This window comes from Sciurus vulgaris, assembly GCF_902686455.1.
Source record: "Sciurus vulgaris genome assembly, chromosome: 5".
Lineage (NCBI taxonomy): Eukaryota > Metazoa > Chordata > Mammalia > Rodentia > Sciuridae > Sciurus > Sciurus vulgaris.
Window position 1 is genome coordinate 70,033,836 of NC_136465.1, and position 20,998 is coordinate 70,054,833.

General features: G+C 40.8%; 1 protein-coding gene across 1 annotated transcript in view; it reads right to left on the reverse strand.

Annotated features, from left to right (window-relative positions):
• Nucleotides 1-20,998, reverse strand: part of LOC306661359 (maestro heat-like repeat-containing protein family member 1) — a 172,649-nt gene that overhangs the window by 32,427 nt on the left and 119,224 nt on the right. The window contains exons 25-39 of the mRNA XM_079140303.1: nucleotides 20,735-20,857; nucleotides 20,314-20,393; nucleotides 19,578-19,713; nucleotides 18,121-18,210; nucleotides 12,531-12,635; nucleotides 11,430-11,565; nucleotides 10,888-10,985; nucleotides 10,179-10,328; nucleotides 9,063-9,217; nucleotides 8,649-8,784; nucleotides 7,499-7,692; nucleotides 6,607-6,744; nucleotides 6,282-6,399; nucleotides 5,730-5,870; nucleotides 5,122-5,295 (exon numbers count right to left, since the gene is read on the reverse strand). Coding sequence (XP_078996429.1) covers nucleotides 5,122-5,295; nucleotides 5,730-5,870; nucleotides 6,282-6,399; nucleotides 6,607-6,744; nucleotides 7,499-7,692; nucleotides 8,649-8,784; nucleotides 9,063-9,217; nucleotides 10,179-10,328; nucleotides 10,888-10,985; nucleotides 11,430-11,565; nucleotides 12,531-12,635; nucleotides 18,121-18,210; nucleotides 19,578-19,713; nucleotides 20,314-20,393; nucleotides 20,735-20,857 — 1,974 coding nt within the window. The remainder of the gene's footprint in view (nucleotides 1-5,121; nucleotides 5,296-5,729; nucleotides 5,871-6,281; nucleotides 6,400-6,606; nucleotides 6,745-7,498; nucleotides 7,693-8,648; nucleotides 8,785-9,062; nucleotides 9,218-10,178; nucleotides 10,329-10,887; nucleotides 10,986-11,429; nucleotides 11,566-12,530; nucleotides 12,636-18,120; nucleotides 18,211-19,577; nucleotides 19,714-20,313; nucleotides 20,394-20,734; nucleotides 20,858-20,998) is intronic.

Sequence of the window (20,998 nt, forward strand, 5' to 3'; positions counted from 1 at the left end):
AAGTATTTCCTGTAAAATCAGGAAAAAGTCGAGCTATCTTTGTCTGCTAATGACATGATCATATACTTAGAAGACCAAAAAAATAAAAACTATATCAGAAGATTTCTGGTGCTGATAAATTCAGAAAAAAAAAATCAGCACACAAAAATCAACAGCTTTCCTATACACTAAAAATTAATCTGCTGAGAAAGAAATCAGAAAAACAATTCCACTCACAGTATCCTTTAAAAACTTGGGAAGAAATCTAACCAAGGAGGCAAAGGACTTTTACAATAAAAATTATAATCCACTGAGGAAAGACCTTAGAAGATGGAAAGACCTCACATGTTCTCAAATATGCAGAGTTGTTATTTTTAAGATAACCATACTACCAAAAACTGTCTATATATTCAATGCAATTCCCAACAATATACCAGTGACATTCTTTACTGAACAAGAAAAAAAAAATCCTGAAATTTGCATGGAAGAATAAAAGACCCAGAATAACCAAAGCAATTCTGAGTAATAAGAGTAATGCCAATATCTGATTTGAAATTCTACTACAGAGCTATTGTAACAAAAACAGCATAGTATTGGCATAAAAACAAGCATGAAGTCCAATGAAATATAATAGAAGACACAGAGACAGATACACATAGATACAGTCATCCAATCTTTGACAAAGATGCAAAGAACAAATATTGGAGGAAAGACATCCTTTTTAACAAATGGTGTTGGGAAAATTGGATGTCCACATGTAGAAGAATGAAACGAGATCCCCATCTCTCTACACAAAAATTAACTCAAAGAGGATCAAAGATGCAGCAATTAAACTAGAAACACTGAAACTACCAGAAAAAAAAATAATCAACACTCCAACACATTGACATAGGCATCAACTTCGTTAATTAGACACCTAAATCTCAAGAAATAAAACAAAAATTCAATAAGTGGAATGGCATTAAATTAAAGATTCTGCACAGTAAAGGAAATAAGTATGAAAAGAAAGCCTACTAAATGGAAAGAAATCTTTCCCAGTTAATCTTCTGACAGGGAATTAATATCAAGAATAAAAAAACTGAAAAAAAAAACAACACCAGGAAAACAAATAACCCAGTCAATAAAAATAATCAAATGATCTAAACATAAATACAAATGTCTTCAAATATACAAAAAATCTTCAACATTCTTAGCAATCAGGGAAATGCAAATCAAACCTACACTGAGATTTCATCTCAATCCAGTTAGTCTGGCAATCATAAAGAATACCAACAACAATAATTGCTGGTGAGGATGTGTGGAAAAAGGAACACTTCTATATTACTGAAAGAACTACAAATCAGTAAAACACTTGGAAAGGGGTATGGAGATTCCTCAAAAGACTAGGAATCACCTAGCTATTCCCACTCCTTGGTATTTATACAAAAGAACTCAACTAAGCATATACAGTGATACATACACACCAATATTTAAGGTAATGAGATTCATAATACCCAAGTTATTGAACCAGCCTACCTGTCTATGAACAGATATGGGTGAAGAAAATGTGGTGTATATAAACAATGGAGTTTCAGCCATTTGTTGGTAAATGGATGGAGCTAGAGAACATCAAGCTAAGTGAAATAAGCTGGGATCAGAAAGTTAAGGGTCAAACATTTTCTTTCATATGTGGAAGGTAGAGAGAAAAAAATGAAAGAATAAAAAAGGGATCTTGTGTAAACAGATGGGAGACCAACAGAGTAGAGGATGGAGATCAAGAGGGAAGGAGAAGGAAAGGAAATGGGGAAGTGCTGGGAAATAAAATCTACCAAATTGTTCCATGTCTGTGTGTGAATCACACTTATATATAATTATAATAACAATAATAATAGAAGGGAGATCAGTAGAATAGAGCAAGTGAACCAGAGGGAAAGGAGGAGGGGAGGGAAAGTGCAGGTAAAGGAGAATGAAATTAATCAAATTATGTTTCATGCATATGCAAACCACAACATAATGAATCCCACAATTATGTATAAGGGTAATGCAAATATATTTTTCCAATAAAAACAGAAACTACAGAATACAGAAGAAATTGAAAAAGATACTAGAAGATGGAAAGACTTCCATATTCATGGACAGACAGGATTGTTATTGTTAAAATGGTCATATTATCAGAAGCAGTCTATAAATTTAATGAAATCCCCATCAAGATACTAATGTTCTATTCATAGAACAAGGAAAAATCATAAAATTCATATGAAAGAATAAAAGATCCAGAATAGCCAAAGCAATACTGAACAAAAATGGCAATACTAGAAGTGTCACTATGCTCCATTTCAAAGCATACTGCAGAACTACAGTGACAAAAACAGCACGGAACTTACTTACATAAAAACAGACACACAGTCCAATGGAATAGATAAAAGACAGAGAAAACAAACACACGCACACACAGATATGGTCATCTGATCCTTGGCAAAGATGCCAGAAACACATGTTAGAGAAATGAAAGACTTGTTAACAAATGTTTTGGGAAGATTGGATGTCTATATGTAGAAGAATGAAACTAGTTCTCCGTCACCCTGCTTGAAAGTCACCCCGAAATGAATCAAAAGCCCTGGAATTGGGAAAAAATACTGCAACTGTTAAAAGAAAATATAGGATCAACATTCTAACACAGGCACAGCCAACGAGTTCCTCAGTAGAACTCCTAAAGCTCAGGGAATAATGTTAAAAATTAATAAATGGGATGGCACCAAATTAAAAAGCTTCTGTACAGCAAAGGAAACAAGAGTGTGAGTAGAGAGTCTACAGAGTGAGAGAAAATCTTCGCCAGCTATTCTTCTGACAGAGGATTAATATCCAGAATAAAGAACTCAAGAAACTTACCTCCAAAAAACAAATAACCCAATCAATAAACAGGAAAATCAGATATTTCTCAAAAGAAGAAATACAAATTGGCTAACAAATGTAGAGGAAATGTTCAACATCTTTAACAATCAAAGAAATGCAAAACAATACTAAACTGAGATTTCATCACGCTCTACTTACAATGACAATATCAAAAATACAAATAATAATAAATGGTGGTAAGGATGTTGGGGAAAAGGAAAACATATATTGTTGCTGGTATTGTAAAATTCATATAACCACTATGGAGAGCAGTATACTTTCCTCAAATTATTGGAATGCAACCACCAGATAATGCAGTTATACCACTCCACATTATTTGTACAAAGAAAGTGTGTCAGCATATCCACAATCATAGTACAATTCACAATGGCCAAGTTATATATGGAAACAGCTTTAGGTGTCCAAAAACAGATGATCAGATAAAGAAAATACGATATAAATACATAATGAAGTATTCATTAGCCAAAAAGAATAATGAAATTATGTCATTTGCAAGAAAATGGATACAACTTGAGCATATAATGATAAGCAAAATAAGTCAGCCTCAGAAAGTTAAGGATCATATGTTTACTCTAATATGTGAAATCTAGAGAGAATAAAAGAAAAAGGAGGGAAGAAATCACATGAAAACAGGATAACAAGTAGAGCAAAGGAAGGGGACCAGGGATAGGGAAGAGGGGAAGAGAAAGAAAGAGTATTATAGAATGAAATTGATCAAATTATGTGATATGCCTGAATGAATATGTGAAAAATGAATCTATCATATGTAATTATAATGCAAACACCAAAAAAATATGCTCAAGTTGTATCCATTTTCTTGCAAATGACATAATTTCATTATTCTTTTTGGCTTTGGCTAATGAATACTTCATTATGTATTTATACCATTATAATACAAACACCAAAAAAAAATAACTAAAATTTTCCCAATTTTAGTGAAACACAAGAAGCAGTGAGCCCCAAACAGGCTAAAAAGAATCAGAGAAATGCATGCCTACACACACATAACCAACTGAAAACTAGGTAAATTTAAGACATTGTCACATGAAAACTGAAAGCATTCTCTACCTGCAAACACTTTCTGAAGAAACAACAAAGGGAGAATTGAACCTAATAAGGAGGGGGAAACTACAGGAAGAAAAAGTAAGCAAAGAATTCTGTAAACAAATGGGGAAATTCAAGTAAGCACTGAGGGTGAAATAATAATGATGATGATGCTGACAAAAGGAATAAAACTCGACAATAAAAATTAAATGAGGCCAAGTGCAATGGGCCTGTAACCCCAGCAGCTCAGGAGGCTGAGGCAGGAGGATCACAAGCTGAAAGCCAGCCTCAGCAACTCAGTGAGGCCCTAAGTGACTCAGTGAGACCCTGCCTCTAAATAAATACAAAACAGGACTGGGATGTGTCTCAGTGGTTGAATGCCCCTCAGTTCAATCCCCAGGACCAAAAAATAAAATAAAAGGAAAGAAAAACACTATATAATATTAATATATACTATTGGAGGGTGTGGTTAGAATTAAAGCATTATAAGATTCTTGCATTGTTTGGATGGAAGAAAAAGAGATCTTAAGATTTCGTTAAGTCAGATGTTCATTATGAATTTTAAAAAGTAACTGAATGATGAATGAAATTATGAGACACCCAGGGTCATAAAGGATGTAAAACAAATGCATAATTCACATCTAAAATTCATAAACTGAAAATGCTATAAAAGCCTGAACAGGAGTAATTATCAGCATGTGTCTGTCTCAGGGATGTAAAGTCCCTCCCAACTCTACAGTTCTATGATCTGTGAGGAGGATAATAGGTGGGGAAGATTGCTTTTTGTCTGTTAAGTTGAAATCTCTGAGTCTCAAAATCCTTTTGCCACAAGAACCCTAGCATTCTAACAACCTTGTGTTGTTTGGGAGGAGAGTAGGGTCATTGTCCTCTGTCCACCCTTCATGTCATGAGTGGAATCTGCAGGAGACCCTGGGACTCAGAACCAACTAACTATCTGTATGCTACATTTGTATTTTTGATCCAGTAGCTCCTTTGGGGAACCTCAGGTGAGAAAGTAAGTGGATAGTAATGGAATGCATTTGGGGTACATCCTATGACAAATCTCCTTTTCTCTGCCCCCCAGTTAGCTCAGTGTTCCACCGTCATCCCTGAACACCAACCCAATACCCTTAATTCAGCTTCCAAGGATCATATTCAGTCCCAGCCAATATTGTTCCCAACTGATCCAGGAACTTAGACCCATACATCATTGATGAGTGGACGCAGTTGCTTGGAGATGTTGCAAAAGACCACCATGGTGTTCTCCCCTTGACCGTGGTAGATGATATTCCGCAGGCCCTTCACTGCTTGCACTGCTACTCGCACCTCATTATTCAGGAAGTCTCCCAAGAGTGGAACCAGGCTCTGAAGTGTATCTGACTATTTGGAAGAAGGTAGAGATCACTCATCACCCTGGGGATCAAATCATACTCTGGGAACCAGGTTTTGGGAAAGCAGATGGTGCAAAAAGCAAATCAAAGGTGATTTGGAAGGAACAGAAAGGGAAGGCTTGATGGCATTGGGGCAGCTTCAGGACAAGTGGATGGGGGTCTGAAAACTATATGTTGTGATGCCCTGGAGTGAGGGACTGGGAAATTCATAAAGTCCTGCATAGCTGAGAGACCCAAGGAAGGTAAATCAAAGGCTTCAAGAACTAGCATTGAGGGGCTGGGGTTCTAGCTCAGTGGTAGAGTGCTTGCCTAGCATGTGTAAGGCACTGGGTTCAGTTCTCAGCACCACATATAAATAAATATTTTTTAAAAATTTTTTTAAAAAAGAATTAGCATTGAATCCATTGGGTTCTCCTGGCTCACATTTCCTGGGTGTAGTGCCAGATTACTGATTCCTCGCAGACCGATTTCCTTCATGATGAGGTTGGGTTCCTTGATCCACCTGATTAGATCACCCAGAAAGTCTTGCCCTATCATCTGTGCTACTGATGAGTGCCAGAGGAGCTGTGGGGACAAGGAGATTATTGGTATGGATGGAGAAAAGTTTATGAGTATTCAATACTCACCCAGTATGCCCTCAAGTCCCATACTCAGGTCAGGTGTATGTTCAGTTGAGAGCAGTGCAGGTTTGTACATGTGGGGTAGAGATTTAAGAATTTAGGGGATGATGCAGATGAGGCTAGAATTTTGAATCTGATGCTCAGATCCATGGATCATTTTAGATCTGATAACTTTCTCCTCAGGTTTTCCATGCCTCTTTTAACCAGGCCACTGAAGTAGCAGAAAGGGAACCCATTTTAATGACTTAATTCTATTCTATTCTTTTGTCCTTTCTGGGGCAAATTACTTAACACTGTGACATAATCCCTCAACTGTAGCAAATTAATGAGTGGAGCTGGTTACCTCTCCCCTCACCTGCACATAGAAGGTCCTGGCCATGACCTTTTGATGATTGTCCAAGCTATAGAGCAAGTTCCTGACATGGCTCAGGATTCGGTGCAGGATAAAGGGTTCACAGTTCTTCACAATGCCACTGGGAAGGGACAAAGGAAACCAGAAGTTGCTAGGAGTGGAGAGGAATGACCAGGACCAGAGTAAACAGGTCAGGGAAGAAATGAGGGCTGTGGGATCAGAAAACCAGAGGGCTTGGAGATGGGGAAGGTAGAGTCAAAAGGTTACTAGGGTCCGGGAGACTTATCAGGGTCTGGAGTTTTCAGGGATGCTGGGGAAATGGTCCCACCTTGTCAAGTCCATGATGCCTATGTAGTAAGATTTGGGACTGGAAAGAAGTTCCCAGCAGTGATGCTCACTGGCATATAATACCACTTCATTATATGCAGCTGCCACGAACACCAATTTGACCACCTCCAGGGCACAACTGAAGGCCACCACAATTGAGTTTGTTAAAAAAGAAGGAACCAGAGAAATATATAAGGTGTTATGTCCGGGTTTCCAAACCCTCTGTTGGCAAGCTAGGGTATAGTTCTTGGCTCTGGTTGCTATGTTTCGCTTTCCTGCTGACAAAAATTCAGGGCTCTATGGAACCCAACTCCAATTGCTCATCCACTCACCCCTCCAACTGTGGTCCTCATCCAGCCACAGAGTTTTATGAAAGAGACTATATAGATTCTGAAATACAGAGAGTTTTCAAGTTCTGCTCTCTAGGACAAAGAAGCAGGGTTAGGATCTCTCCTCACCTCCACATTCACCTATTCAGAATGTCTCTGCTTTATTGGCTATATTTGTTTTCATTTCCATATAAGAGAACAACATATTTGGGTTTGCAAACACCATTTCACAGATGAGGTACAAGAAAACACAGCTGGTGACAAAGCCAAGACAGAGGCTAACCAGACTGACTGAAATGGCCCAACTCACATGAAGAAAATAACATAGTCTCGCCCCATCACTTGCCATATAAACTGAATCTCTTCATACACAGTGACTGGTTCACGGACATGAACTGCTGTGTGAATCAGTACAAGAGTACATGCTCCAGCACCCACACCCATGGTCTAACTCCACTCTCTACTACTCTGTTCTTCCCATTTCAAGGGGATTAGCATATATCTATCCAGGGTTCTCAGAAATTGATTAGTTCCAGTGCTCCATTACTTGGAGATTAGGCTTACCTAGTGGGGTCGAAGGGCTTGCTCTTGCCACCTGGGTTCCCCTCCTTGATGTAAACCACCATCTTCTGGGGAGTACATTGCTCAATCACCCAGTAGAGGTGGCACAGCACAGACAGCAACAGCCGTGGGTATAGCTCCTGAACAGCCTCCTGGCATATGGTTCCTGAGAGCATCTCACACAAAGCACATGCTACCTGGGTGGGGTAAATGACAAATCCTGGACCACAACCACTCAAACCCTTCACTTGGAATGCCCAGGCTGCAAGCCCAACCCTGCCCTATCCCTTGGGCACAGAGCACTGTGATTCAGTCTGAAAACCAACACCTCCTCCCTATAGAAATGAGGGGACAATACATATGCAATCTGCTTTATCTTCTGTTCATCTGACATTAAAAAATGAAAGGTGGGCCTGGGGTTGTGGCTAAGGGGTAGAGCGCTTGCCTGGCACGTGTGAGGCACTGGGTTCAATTCTCAGCACCACATATAAATAAATAAATAAATAAATAAATAAATAAATAAATAATAAAAATCCATCAACAACTTAAAACATTTTTTTAAAAATGAAAGGTGATAAGGCACACCTATAGTCCCAGTTAATTGGGAAGCTGAGGCAGGATTACTTGAGACCAGGATTTCATGGAAAGGCTGGGCAACAAACCAACACCCAATGTCTTCATAGAAAAAAAAAAGAGGAAGGGAGGGAGAGAGAAAGAAAGGGATGGAGAAACAGAATAAAGGAGAAATGAGAGGTAATCCATTCAGCAGAAGATAATTTAGGACAAACTTTGTCAACCCTAATTTGTAATCAAATTCCTGTTTCTCACTCCCCATTCCCTCACTAGGCCTCTAGTAAAATGATCCCAGGATAGAATCAGGGTACGAAAAAAGCTTCTTAACCGTGCATGTCAATTTCCTTGTCCATAAAATGTGACTGACCCCTGCCTTTCTGCAGTTCTTGGTATAAAGGTACAAAAAGGAGGCTAAAGGGCTAATCTGATGTTCGGCATCAAGATTCCAGTACTAACACTCTCCTCTTTGCTCCTCCCCAAAGCCTGCTTGGCCCCTCAGGACAAGCCCCTGGGTCATCAGCTCTGCCCACAGGTTCCTAGGACAGTAAGCCCAGGGCCCCCTCCCCTCCTTTGGACTGACTGCCACAGGCTGGGAGGCCATCTCTTCTTGTTCTTCTCTGGGGTTGTTCTTCTCTAGGATGCCCATGAGCAGCTGCAGGACATTGATTGTGGTCTCTCGCTGGGTGCCAAATGTCCTCCACAGGGCCAGCTGGATTCTGCAGGACCCAGGGAAAGCTATGTCACAGTCCCTGGTGCTCACGTTCCTAGGACTAGTCTGTTCTCAGGCCCATGAAGAGCCAATTCTCAGGGGCCAGAGGGAGTGAGACCCAAGAGGAACAGGACAGAGAACATGAAGATGAGGCTTGACTGGGATCAAACAGAAAGGAGGGAGACAGAAAGCACCCTGGAGCAGTAATTTTCGTTCTGTGTTTGGGGTGGATGGGGAGGGGAGCTGGTGAGCTGAAGACTATGCCCCTGGGCCGTGGAGAGGTACCTATCCCAAGGCAGGGGTTTGTTGAGCAGCATGGGCACCATGGTGTGGGTATTGCTGCCTGCCAGTGAGCACATGGCCTGCAGGGTTTCCTCCTTTGTGCTGGGCTCCAGCTGAGAGTTGAGCCGCTGAAGGATGCCCTCCACAATCTCCTCAATCTGCAGGGAAAGCAGGAAGTCTTCATAACTGCTTCCTTTCAGTCTTAGTCCCCTACCAATTTGTTTCCCCAAATTCAAGGGGCCCCTCATTATAATCCTGCCAGTGCCTCCCTTCTTGAGGCAGAGTTCTGGGGTGTCAGGGGCCATACCAGCAGGGGCCACAGAAGGAAGTTCAGAAGTACCAAGCCAGATGCCTGTCCACAGCCCAAACCCCACACAGGAGTTCCTTGGTTACTCAGGAGGGACCAGACCCTCCGGGAGAAAGGCAAAACACATGGGGATACTTCAGGGTTCCTCTCCCAGCTTTTGACCCTCAAAGTTACAGCAATGGTTGGCATTGGAGATGGGGATACCACAGGCTCTACCCTAGCCCTCAGATTCCTAATATTTGGTCTCTGGAAAGCCCTTTCCATATAGTCCATGCATCCCTATAAAGCCCATATAAAAGGAACAGTGGCCACTCAGAGAGTTTCCCTATGTGTCCCCATTTTAAAGTTGTATTCAATGAAGAAGGAAACACAGATTTATATGTAAAACCTTCCCATTTGTACATGATAGCCTAAAAAAATTCAAATGTCGGAATCATTCCACAAACTTGCTAGTCTGCAGTCCACTCTCTAAGTTCCTTTACCACAGGGAACCAAGGTGAATGCTCCCAAATGATTCTTTGTACTATGGCTATTGAGTCCTCCATATGCCTATACCTTATACATCTTTGTTTTTAACTGTGGAACCAGAACTTGCTTGCCCAAGAGAAGAGGCAGTTGCATGCTCCCAAGTCAAAATGTCAGAGCTCAGAGGAACCACAGGGAAATCCAGTCCAAGGCTATAAGTCATACATGAGTGAAGCAGGCCAAAAAAGGAGAAGGGACTTGCCCAAGGCCCTTTAGCTAGATAGTAACAGAGTCAGGAAGGAAACCAGGGTTCCTGTTTTCAGGAGCCTGCCACAGCTCCACACTACCTTTAGCATGTCTCTGCCCCGTTCTTTCATGACTGCATTCATTAGCTGGGCTGCAGCCAGAGACACCTTGGACTTGCTGTCTGTTAGGTCACACATGGCCGTCAGCACCAGGTTGGAAAGCTGGATCTGGGTGAAGTACTCTGCAAATGCCTGCAACAAGAACATCAATCTGGCCATGCCCAGGTCTCCTGCCTGTTAGGTCCTTCCTGGTTATGGGACAAGGGAGAACCCCTCTTGGGAGCAAGATGTACTTTTGTCCTTGGCCTGTGTTAATTTATCTAGCTCCTAGAGGACACTTAAACTGGGAACAGAGTCTTTGGGGATGTGAGGGGGAAAACTCTGAACTCCAGTGCAATGTGGGACTTGGAAGTAGAGGCTGCAGAGACCAAGCAGTGGCAGAGAGAGGCTTGTGGTCATATCATTAGTCACATCTCTTTGATGTTTGCAAACATATTGCTCACAGAGCATCAAAATAATGCTTCTGGGAGATGAGCAATCAAGAAGGATTAGGACCCATGATGCTCCAAGGAGAGCATGTTGTAGCTTCCAGATCTGTGCCTTACACTGCATAGGTAATTTCCCCCAAAGAAAAAATTCATATCCAACAATTGAGAAAGTAGATAGAATGAGAGTCCCACCCAAGAAGTTTATAGTATGATGTAAATGAGAGCCATAAGCTCTTCCAATTTGTCTCTGCTCCCCTGCTTACCTTGGCAATTCTATAGGTGTTGTTATAGAACACATTGGCACTATAGACCTCATTCTTGTCCTCTTCCTCCCACAAGCCTTGTTTTTTCCTTGTCATCTCTGAAACAAAGGAACCCAATTCCACCCCTCAGATACTGAGAAGACTTCTTAAGCTCCCCTTTCCCACCTTTCAGGAATCCCAGTCTAACCTCCAACACTGACTTAAACAGTCATCTTTGAGAGATACATGTCCCATGGGACAGGGAAAGAGGAATGGTCATTAAGATTAGGAATGCTAAAAGCTAAGATCAAAGAAATTCCCACTTTGCCTGCATCAGACAAACATAGAATCAGGTAGACACTGATTGAAAAGAACTGTTTCCTAAGCAGTTACTTTGTCCCAAGAGGGGCAAAACATCTACAGGTATCGGAGCAGGTTTTTCAGTTAGGAATTTGGTGAATTCTTGGTTCTCTCTCTCTCTCTCTTCAGTAACAGAGCTTGTGAGGATAGCTAGGCCTAAGTGGGAGACTGGAGAGGGAGTGGGAAGAGAAGGCTCCCCATACGCTTTTGCTGCTGGAGGATACAGTAGAGGTTGTAGACAGCCTGAGCAGACAAGAAGCAGATGTTGTCCACTGGGTCCTGACAACGTATGGCCAGCAGCCTTACCAGGGACCCCAGCCAGATGAACTGAATTTCCACCTGGGGAGAAGAGTTGAAAGTCACAAGTTAACTCAGCCACTCTTTTAGGCTGGGTTATCCCAGGAAAATGACTAGGAGGAAAAGATCCATGTGCCAGAGATATAAGAGGCGGTACTAGGTGAGATGAACATGAATAGAAGGTGTAGCTCAGTGGTAGAGTGTTTGCGTAGCATGACAAGGTCCTGGGTTCCATTCCCAGCAACCCAAGAAATATATGAGAATACATATGAAAAATATGAGACAGATATATATGTGTATATATGTGTATACATATATATATACACACATACACATATGTGTGTTTGTGTGTGTATAACACACATATAAATGACATGAATGGAATCAACAGGTGATTTGGGGCTATAAGGCTATACAGGATCATAGTTTTGGAATGCTCTTAGACTCTTCCCCTCGGTTGCCTCTTGACATCCCACTCATCTCTCATGCCTGGCTCAAATGCTTCCTGCTCGGTAAAACTCCCTGATTTCCCTCACAATCATTTGTGTTTTGATAGTTTTTCCCCACCGCATTTGGTTTGCACACCCATCATCACCTTCTATTTCAGTTTGTTCTATTCGCACCTCTCCCTTTCAGTGGACTGTAAGATTCATGAGGACAGACTACTGCCCTGGTCGTCTATGTATCCGCCGGAATACCTAGGCATGGTGCCTAACACAAGGTGAGCATTCAGTGACTGCTTGTTGAGATCAATGCAGAGTGAACCAGGTAGAATGGAAACGAGTTGATGGAGGGGGAAAAAAAACAGCAGAGTTATGTTGGTGAGGAGAGGGAACAGGGAGAAAGGAGAAAACAAGATGGATGCACTATAGAACATACAATGTGGAGTCAGGAGATGGAAGGCAAGTCTCGGTGAATGAGGTCAGATGATATGTGTGATCAATTTTAGGATAGGGGTGACCAGAGGGAGCACCAGGGCCCAGGGTCCAGGGCAGGTGCCCACTCACTTCAAAATTATTCATTTTTGCAGTGAAGCCAAGAACACGGGCAGCACACCACATGGCCCGTTCCCGCTCATTATCCTTCAGAGAATTCAGCCATGTGTTCAGTAGCTACAGGGGAAGAGAATGGAAAGAGAGGTCTGATCAGCTACATCCCAGAAGCAACTTGGAGTTTGGTTTCCACAAAGTATCAGAGCCATACTTCTGAAAGCAGATTTCTCTTCCCTAGAAGCAGACCGATATGTGAGTCTGGAACGAGAGGTCTTCATTTTCCCAGCTCCCAATTTTTTCTTGATCTAGATTCTAGAAATCTCCCCTTTGTAGATTTAGGAAGATGACAGAAGTGAGCCAGATCTCCCCATAACACAGAAAAGAGGCAGCAAATAAAAGCAGAATTGAGAGTTGGGTGACAAAATAAATGATCTAAGACTTGATACTACATAGCCTGAGACCTGGAAAGTCTGGAAGATAGGTTACCAGAAAAGAAAACAAAACTCAGGGTGCCATAACCTGGTCCTGTGGGAGAGGGGCAACAAAGAGAGAAAGTGGGCAGGAGACCAGACATTCTCTTAAGGTCACCCACTCAAAAATTGTCGTAAAGATAGACAAAATTTTAAGTGCAGAAGGTTCCATAAAACAGCATAAACAACTTAAAACCAAATTGTAAAAAGAAAGCTGCCAGGGGACAGACATCTTGTGGAGCCCACAGCCAACAAGTCACTCTCCTCAGTCACAAGGGCATCTTCCCACACCCAGACAACTCCAAATTAAACCAGAGGAATCCCCCTGCAATGGGCCCTCTTAAAAATTCAGTCAGCAAGAATTTCTAGAAGGACGACCACTAGTCATAAATCTCAGAAACACCCCTCTCCATCCCCCTCACTGCAAACAAAGGGAATGGATCGGGCTGGAGGGAACCAGGCCAAGGGAAATGCAGCAATCCCACTCAGCCTCTGCAACCTAGGCAAGGGCAAAAAGCCTCTGCATGGGTTTGCTCAACTCAGCAGAGTAAAACTGATTCACCAGTCCCTAACCACTGGCACTGGCACCATGAGAAGACTAGGGACAGTCTCCAGAATTGAAGCACCCATACCAGAGGGAAACTACCTGAATATCCAGTGACATATAGACCAGTGGGAAATTGCCAGAGGCTATGCCACAGAAAGGGCCAGATACCAGCCTAAACAGGGGCACAGCCTGAACTGTGATCACAACTAGCAAGTGATAGGGCATTGTTTGATACTTTTGGGACCTTGCACCAGACTTATTAAGCAGAGGCAATCAATGCCCACCATTTACAACCTGGGGCAGTGGAAACTAGAGTCCAAATGAACCACCAGAGACCCTTCACTACAGTACCTCAGAGAGTAGAGGCAGCAGGGGGGATACGCCTGCATGACAAAACACCTACAGAAAATCCACAACTAGTGTTCCTACACACAGAGACAACTACTAGGATCTTCACTGCCATGAAAAGAGTCTGGCACGTGGGAACAGGTACAGAAAACACAGGGGCACTTTAGAGCCTGCATCCTGAACTTCTGCAACATTAGAATTAGCCAACTCACAACAATGCACCCTCTGAAACTATAAACAACTCTAATGTCAACTTTGATCATATAATTAATTCCTTAACTTGAATGATAATCATTATCCCAATAGCTAACATTGTACCTCCAATTCATCTGAATGTATTTCATCTAGTGATTTAAAGCATCAATCTACCTATCTTTGTTTTCCTAGCTCTAGTCTATACCTGCTTCTCTTACCCTGACTCATCTTCTTGCACTATCTGCTACTACCTTAAATAATACCCATTTACTGTTTTTCTCCTTTCTACATCAGTATAAATTACCCTTGTATAACTTCTCCCACTTTCACTCCCTGATCTTTCTTTCTGTCCTTTATGCCTCTCCCATTTACCCAAATTTCCTTCCTCCCTCCTTTTAGAACTCACTTAAGGTTATAGTAAGTTTACTAAATTTGACTACTAATTTTGACCTGTTCCAAAAAATTTATTACAGGTATCTATCTGAATTTCAGGAACCCCAGAGAATAATTTTAACAAGTTTTTGTTCTTACAAGGTTGAATACTATGAGGCTTGGCTCAGAAGTGATTACAGTAAATAGGCCTCAGTGGAATTGATATTGTGATCAGCAGAGGGCACAAGCTGAATTAAATATCATTATCTAGATATCCACCCAACCTAAGGTTCTTAAGAAAAAGAAGTTCACATGGTAGTCCTTCACTTAAAACAAGTCAGAACTACACTGATAAAATTAATGAAAAAGCAAGGAAACAAATCATTCCAAACAACCCAAAATGCTTCAACAACAGACTTCATTTATACTGCATTGGAGGAAATGTCAGAGACGGAATTTAGAAAGCTCACAGTTAAACTGATCTATGAGGTAAAAGATGATGTAAAAAGTGAAATCAGAGAAAAAACACAAAAAGTGAAAGATTACTTCAATAAGGAGATAGAGATTCTAAAGAAGAATCAAACAAATCCTCGAAATGAAGGAATCAATAAATCAAATTTAAAAAATCAATGGAAAGCTTCACCAATAGATAAGACCACTTTGAAGACAGATTTTCAGGCCTCAAAGTCAAAGTATATAATCTTAAAAATAAAGCCAACCATAGAGAAAAGATGTTAAGAGACCATGAACAGAATATTCAAGAAATCTGGGATAACATTAAAAGGCCAAATATCAGATTCATGAGGATGGATGAAGGCTCTGTAACACAAGTTAAAGGAATGCACAATCTTAGTGATGGGAACAATTCTACATCATGGCGATAGTGGTGGCTACACATTTCTACAGACTGCATGGGACACACGCAAAAATTAGTGCAGAGCTGAATAAGTTCTGTTGTCTAAAGATATTGCCCCAATACCAATTCCCTAGTTTTGATAGGGTACTGATGCCATATAAGATGTAACCTCTAGGAGAATGCAAGAACTCCAGATGATATTTTTGGCCATTTCTTGTGTACAACCAGAAAAATGAAAAGTTGTACTCCATTTGTATACAATGAATAAAAAAAAAATTTAAAAAGAAAACTAACAGACAGAAGAGTGGAAACAGTGTAATGTCCACCTGACTGAATGAACCATAGTATATTTACAAATTTTATGTAATCATTAAAAATAAGGTGCTCCCAACATAAAGAAATGATAAGTGTCTGAGGTGATATGATGGTTGTGTTGCCCTGATCTGATCACTATACAAGTATGCACATACTGAAATGCCACATATGCATTTCATAAATGCATAAATATGTACAATCACTATGTATTATTTAAAAAGTATATTTAAGAATTTAAAAAATAATCTGTGAACTGATGTGGATAAGTGAAACAAGAGCAAGATGCAGAGAACTAGACAGAATGCACTACCTACCATGTGAGAAAAATGAAAATAAGAATGTACCATAGGGCTGGGGATACTGCTCAGTGGTAGAGTCTATACTTTGTGTGCACAAGGTTCTGGGTTCGATCCCCAACACCGGAAAAGAAAAAAACATGTACCACAATCACACACTTGCTCCTTTTTACAATAAAAAAAAAATCAGAAGCTAATGAAAATGGTCATCTCTACAGAGTGAGTGGGAATGAGGTAAAAGGACAGGTATGGGAGCAAGACTATTCCAAATAAAACTTCATTTGTAAATTATGTAAATCTTTTAATTATGTAAATCTTTAAATTACATAATTTATTATGTAAATGTTTATATAATCAAAATATTCAATTAAATGAAAAAGAAACCCTGAAGTTTAATACAAATAAATCAAAATTCTGTCAATTTGGCTCTATAAACACAGATGAATAATTACCTCAAATAACTTTTAACAAAATATTGTGACAATATCCCTCAGTGTTCTATATTCTGACAACAAAAAGAACTTAAATCGGGGTTGTGGCTCAGTGGTAGAGTGCTTACCTAGCATGTGTGAGGCACTGGGTTCAATACTCAGTACCACATAACAATAAAAAAATAAAATAATAAAATAAAGGTACTGTGCCCATCTATAACTAAGAAAACACTTTAGAAAAAGAACTCAAACCTCATGGGATAATGGGGAATAAAATATTCAAAAGAAGGCCAAAGTATCACATTAACATTAACATCAAATAAGCCATATCAATCACAAAAAGACAATCCAAAGGAAAACTGGACAAATTACTTGAATTTTCACTTTACTCCTTTGAGCCAAGTATTTTTATATATTTTTTATTTTGCTTTTTTATTTTTACAGACTGCATTTTGATTCATTGTACACAAATGGGGTACAACTTTTCGTTCCTATGGTTGTGCACACCGTTGATTCATACCATTCATGTAATCATACATGTACACAGCGTAATGATGTCTGTCTCATTCCACCATCTTTCATACCCCCATTCCCTCCCCCCTCTCATTTCCCTCCACATAATCTAAAGTTCCTCTTCCTCCATTCTTCTCTTACCCCCTACTCCCCCACCCCCATTATGTTTCATCATCCACTTATCAGGGAAAATTTGGCCTTTGGTTTTTTGGGGCTTGGCTTATTTCACTTAGCATGATATTCTCCATTTCCATCCACTTATCTGCAAATGCCATAATATTATTATTCTTTATGGTTGAATAATATTCCATTGTGTATATATATATACCACAGTTTCTTTATCCATTCATCTGTTGAAGGGCATCTAGGTTGGTTCCACAATGTAGCTATTGTGAATTGAGGTGCTATAAACATTGACGTGGTTACATTACTGTAGAGCCAAGCATTTTATAAACATTATCTTGCTTGATTACCAAAATGACTTGTATGTTTGTCATCTCATTTTCCAAGAGAAAACAGAGGCCAAGAGAAATTAAATAACTTTCCCCAAGGCCACATATCTAACAACAGAATCAGAATCTGGAACTTCAGCATATAAAGTTCAAAGCCCATACTTCTAACCTTTATATGAAGAAGCAGAGAAGGTGGTCCTGGCAGTGGGTGAAGAGGAAAAAGGAAGTTTCTCCTCCACGGGGAAGATTAACATCATTTGGACCGTAGCCCTGATTCCTGCCTTCCCTCAACACTCTGCACCTTCCTTCTTGGTTCTACCTTTTATACTGCCCCCGAGAGTTCTGTTCCCAACTCAAATGACTTGAAAAAATTCATGTCCACCTAGACCTCATATTGTGACCTTGTCTGGACACAGGGTCTTTGCAGATGTGATCAAGTTGAAGTGAGGCCCTACCTAATCCAACGACTGCTGTCCTTATTAAGAGAACACACATCACAGACACAAACATACACAGAGAGAGAGAGAGAGAGAGAGAGAGAGAGAGAGAGAGAGAACTTGCCATGTGAAGGAAAGATGGAGGAAGAGATTGGAAAGATATATGTACAAAGTCAAGGGATACCTAGGATCCCAGGAAACCCAGAAGCCAGGAGATAGCCATGAAATAGATTCTGTATTGGCACTTCCAGTAAAAGCCAACCTTGCCAGCACCTTGATTTTGGATTTTTAGCCCTTTGAAACCAGTTAAGGTACATTGTAAGGTAGCTATAGGAACAAATACATCAATGTTCAAGGGTTCCTTCCTACTGACCTCCAAGCAGACCTGGATCTGAGTGGGCTTCTCAGTGATGAGTGCTTCCATTACCCTTCGAAGAGACTGCAGGGTCTCCTTGTATAGCTCCTGAGGAGGGAAAAGGGACTCAGAACATTGCTGAGCTATCAGCTCCTCTCTTCTAACTTCCAGTTGACACTCTTCTCCCTCAGAAAGCTTTACTTGCTCAGTTCTGCCCTATAAGTTTACCCACATTTCCAAGTGCCACTTCCTGTAATTTGGATAACTCCTCTGTCATGTTCACAAGAGCACATATCTGCCTAGTGTGCAATTTGTCTTTGTAGGCTGGAAGTTCTCTGATAATATAGCCTAATCCCTGAGATCAGGCTGAGAACAGAATGAATATCATTTTCAGATGTGTAAAGGCTCATTAATGTTAACTCTCATGCACTGTTTAATTTTAGAAGTTACCTAAAGATATTCTCCAGATATTCTCTTCCTTGAAAAAAACAAGGAAGAAATCATGGGTTTTGGTCTCTGGGGCCATATAAGAGAGGCAGAGGGAGTTGTTTTTTTTTTTTTTAAAAGGCTCAAATAAACAAACAGACCAACTAATCCTAAAAGAAACCACAATAATTCAGGAAAACTTTCTTTCAAAACAATTCTTATTAGTCAGGTGCAGTGGTTTATGCCTGTAATATCAGTGGCTTGGGAGGCTGAGGCAGGAGGATTTTGAGTTCTAAGCCAGCCTCAGCAACTTAGCAAGGCCCTAAGCAACTCAGCAAGACCCTGCCCCTAAATAAAATATTATAAAGGACTGGGATGCGGCCCAGGGGTAAGGTGCCCATGGGCTTAATCCCTGGTATCCAAAAAAAAATCTACTGGGGGTGTAGCTCAGTGGGAGAGTGCTTGCCTAGCATGTGTGAAGCCCTGGGTACCATTCTCAGCACTGAAAAAAAAAAGAAAAAGAAAAATTCTTATTATCACTCCAAAATTCAAGAGACTCTGACATCAATAAAATAAGAATAACCAGTCAAGATGAAAGAACAATCAAAGAATACAACAGAGTTCCTAGGAGTGAAACCTAAAAATGCAAATTTAAACAATGAACCTTTTCCTCCTTCTTCAAAGGCCCTGTAGGAAATGAACTCAGATCTTTTATTACTGAGATTCCCAGGAACTTATTTAGCTAAGGGCTTTTAGTAAATCATGTGTGAAACTTCCTACCTGGTTGCACGCATATGACAGTTATAAAGGGAAGGAACAAGCAAGTAACCACCTTTGGATCAGAGTATTAAAGGTGAGTAATGAGTGCCCCAAAAGAGGAAGTAAATTTCATGGGTAGAGTTCAGACTGCCTGACCTCTAGTCTCTTCTTCATAAGAGGTCTTCTTTTTAGTAATTTCATTTTATTAAAGGCAGATCTTTTCATAAAATGCCAAAGTCTATACTCTCACTCTCTTGAAAATAAAAAAGAAAGAACAAAGAGCTAATTACCACAATGGCCTGGCCCTCCTGGGGACTGGATGCTTCTTTCCACATCGTATTGGAGGATGGTAGGCAGAACACACTCTTGAAGCATGTTTGAAGCACCTCTACTGTGATTTCTGGTTCTAAGCAGGGCTTGAAATTCCTAAGATCCAGGATGAAGAAAAGATGTAACCAGTGAGTTGTCTGGCATGACAGCTAAAGGAGAGAATATAAAATAGTACAGAGAGAGATGGTAGAGACAGGGATGGGCAGGAGAAGGAAACAAAGATACCAGAAGAAGAAGTAATCAGAAGAGTAAAAGGGAAGAAATGATAAGGTGAAGAGGACCAGGAAGTGGAAAGTAAAGCAAAGACAGCAAGCACACCTGTTGGAGGCAAGGGCACCTGATGTTTTGGGATAACATCACTTTTCTGTCCCCCAGATGTTCTGAGGGACTATCAATGGTTAGGAGTAGACCTGGAACTGTTTAGTCAGGGCCAGCCCAGAAAGCAGAAGGAAGTCTACAGCAGAAGTGACAGCAAGTACCTACAGAAGAGGAATAGGCAATCTCTGCCAGATGCTCAGAAAATCCCTCCCAAGATAATCTCAGCAAAAGAAAATTACATTGTCTACTACTGCCTGGGGACCCCTATACTGGAAACCAACGCAGAAAATGAGAGAGGTGGGGAGAGGTGAATAGTTGAAATCAAATCAAGAAATAATCAAGAAATCAAGAAATAAAGAATGGATAGCACACTGTTACCTGAAGTCAGTGATGATGTTCATGGCCATCTGCCTAATGGAGCTGGAGACACAATCCATTGGCTCCTCCCTGATTAGCTCCTGTGACAACCACCCCCACCCACAGAGACCAAAAGTATCATGAATGCTTTTTTTTACCATTCTCTTCCTCCTCCATCCTGGGCCATACTCACAAGAGGGTTGGACCTAGAATCCTCAGGGATTTCCAATAACCGGACTCTGAGGGACAGCACCTCTCTCTAACTCCCAACCTCCCCACAGTACTCACTCCCACCTGGAGGACAGAAAGGTAAGGTGAAAGTAGGAGAAAGTAACTAGACTACTATCCTACAGGTCTAAACAAGGAGCCTTCCAATGATTTCCAGTGAACCCATACACCCTCGTCTCCCCTTCTACCTCCATCCTTTTTGAGTGCTACTTACCACCATGAAGGCTATGATTTCTGGTTTTGGGGAAATCTCAAAACGTAAGGTGATGGGCAGGTTGCTCAGGATGATTGTCATATGAGACAGAGCATTCAAGAAATCCAGCTTCATACTGTTATCCTGAACAAGGCAGCGGGCTCACAGACCACTCCCCACAAGGATAGGAATAGTCCTTGGCCCAGGGAAACCCACCTACAATCTGGGGATGATGAACTAAGCCTTCCATAGCCTCTCTACAATGAGTCCATGCATGTTCTCTTG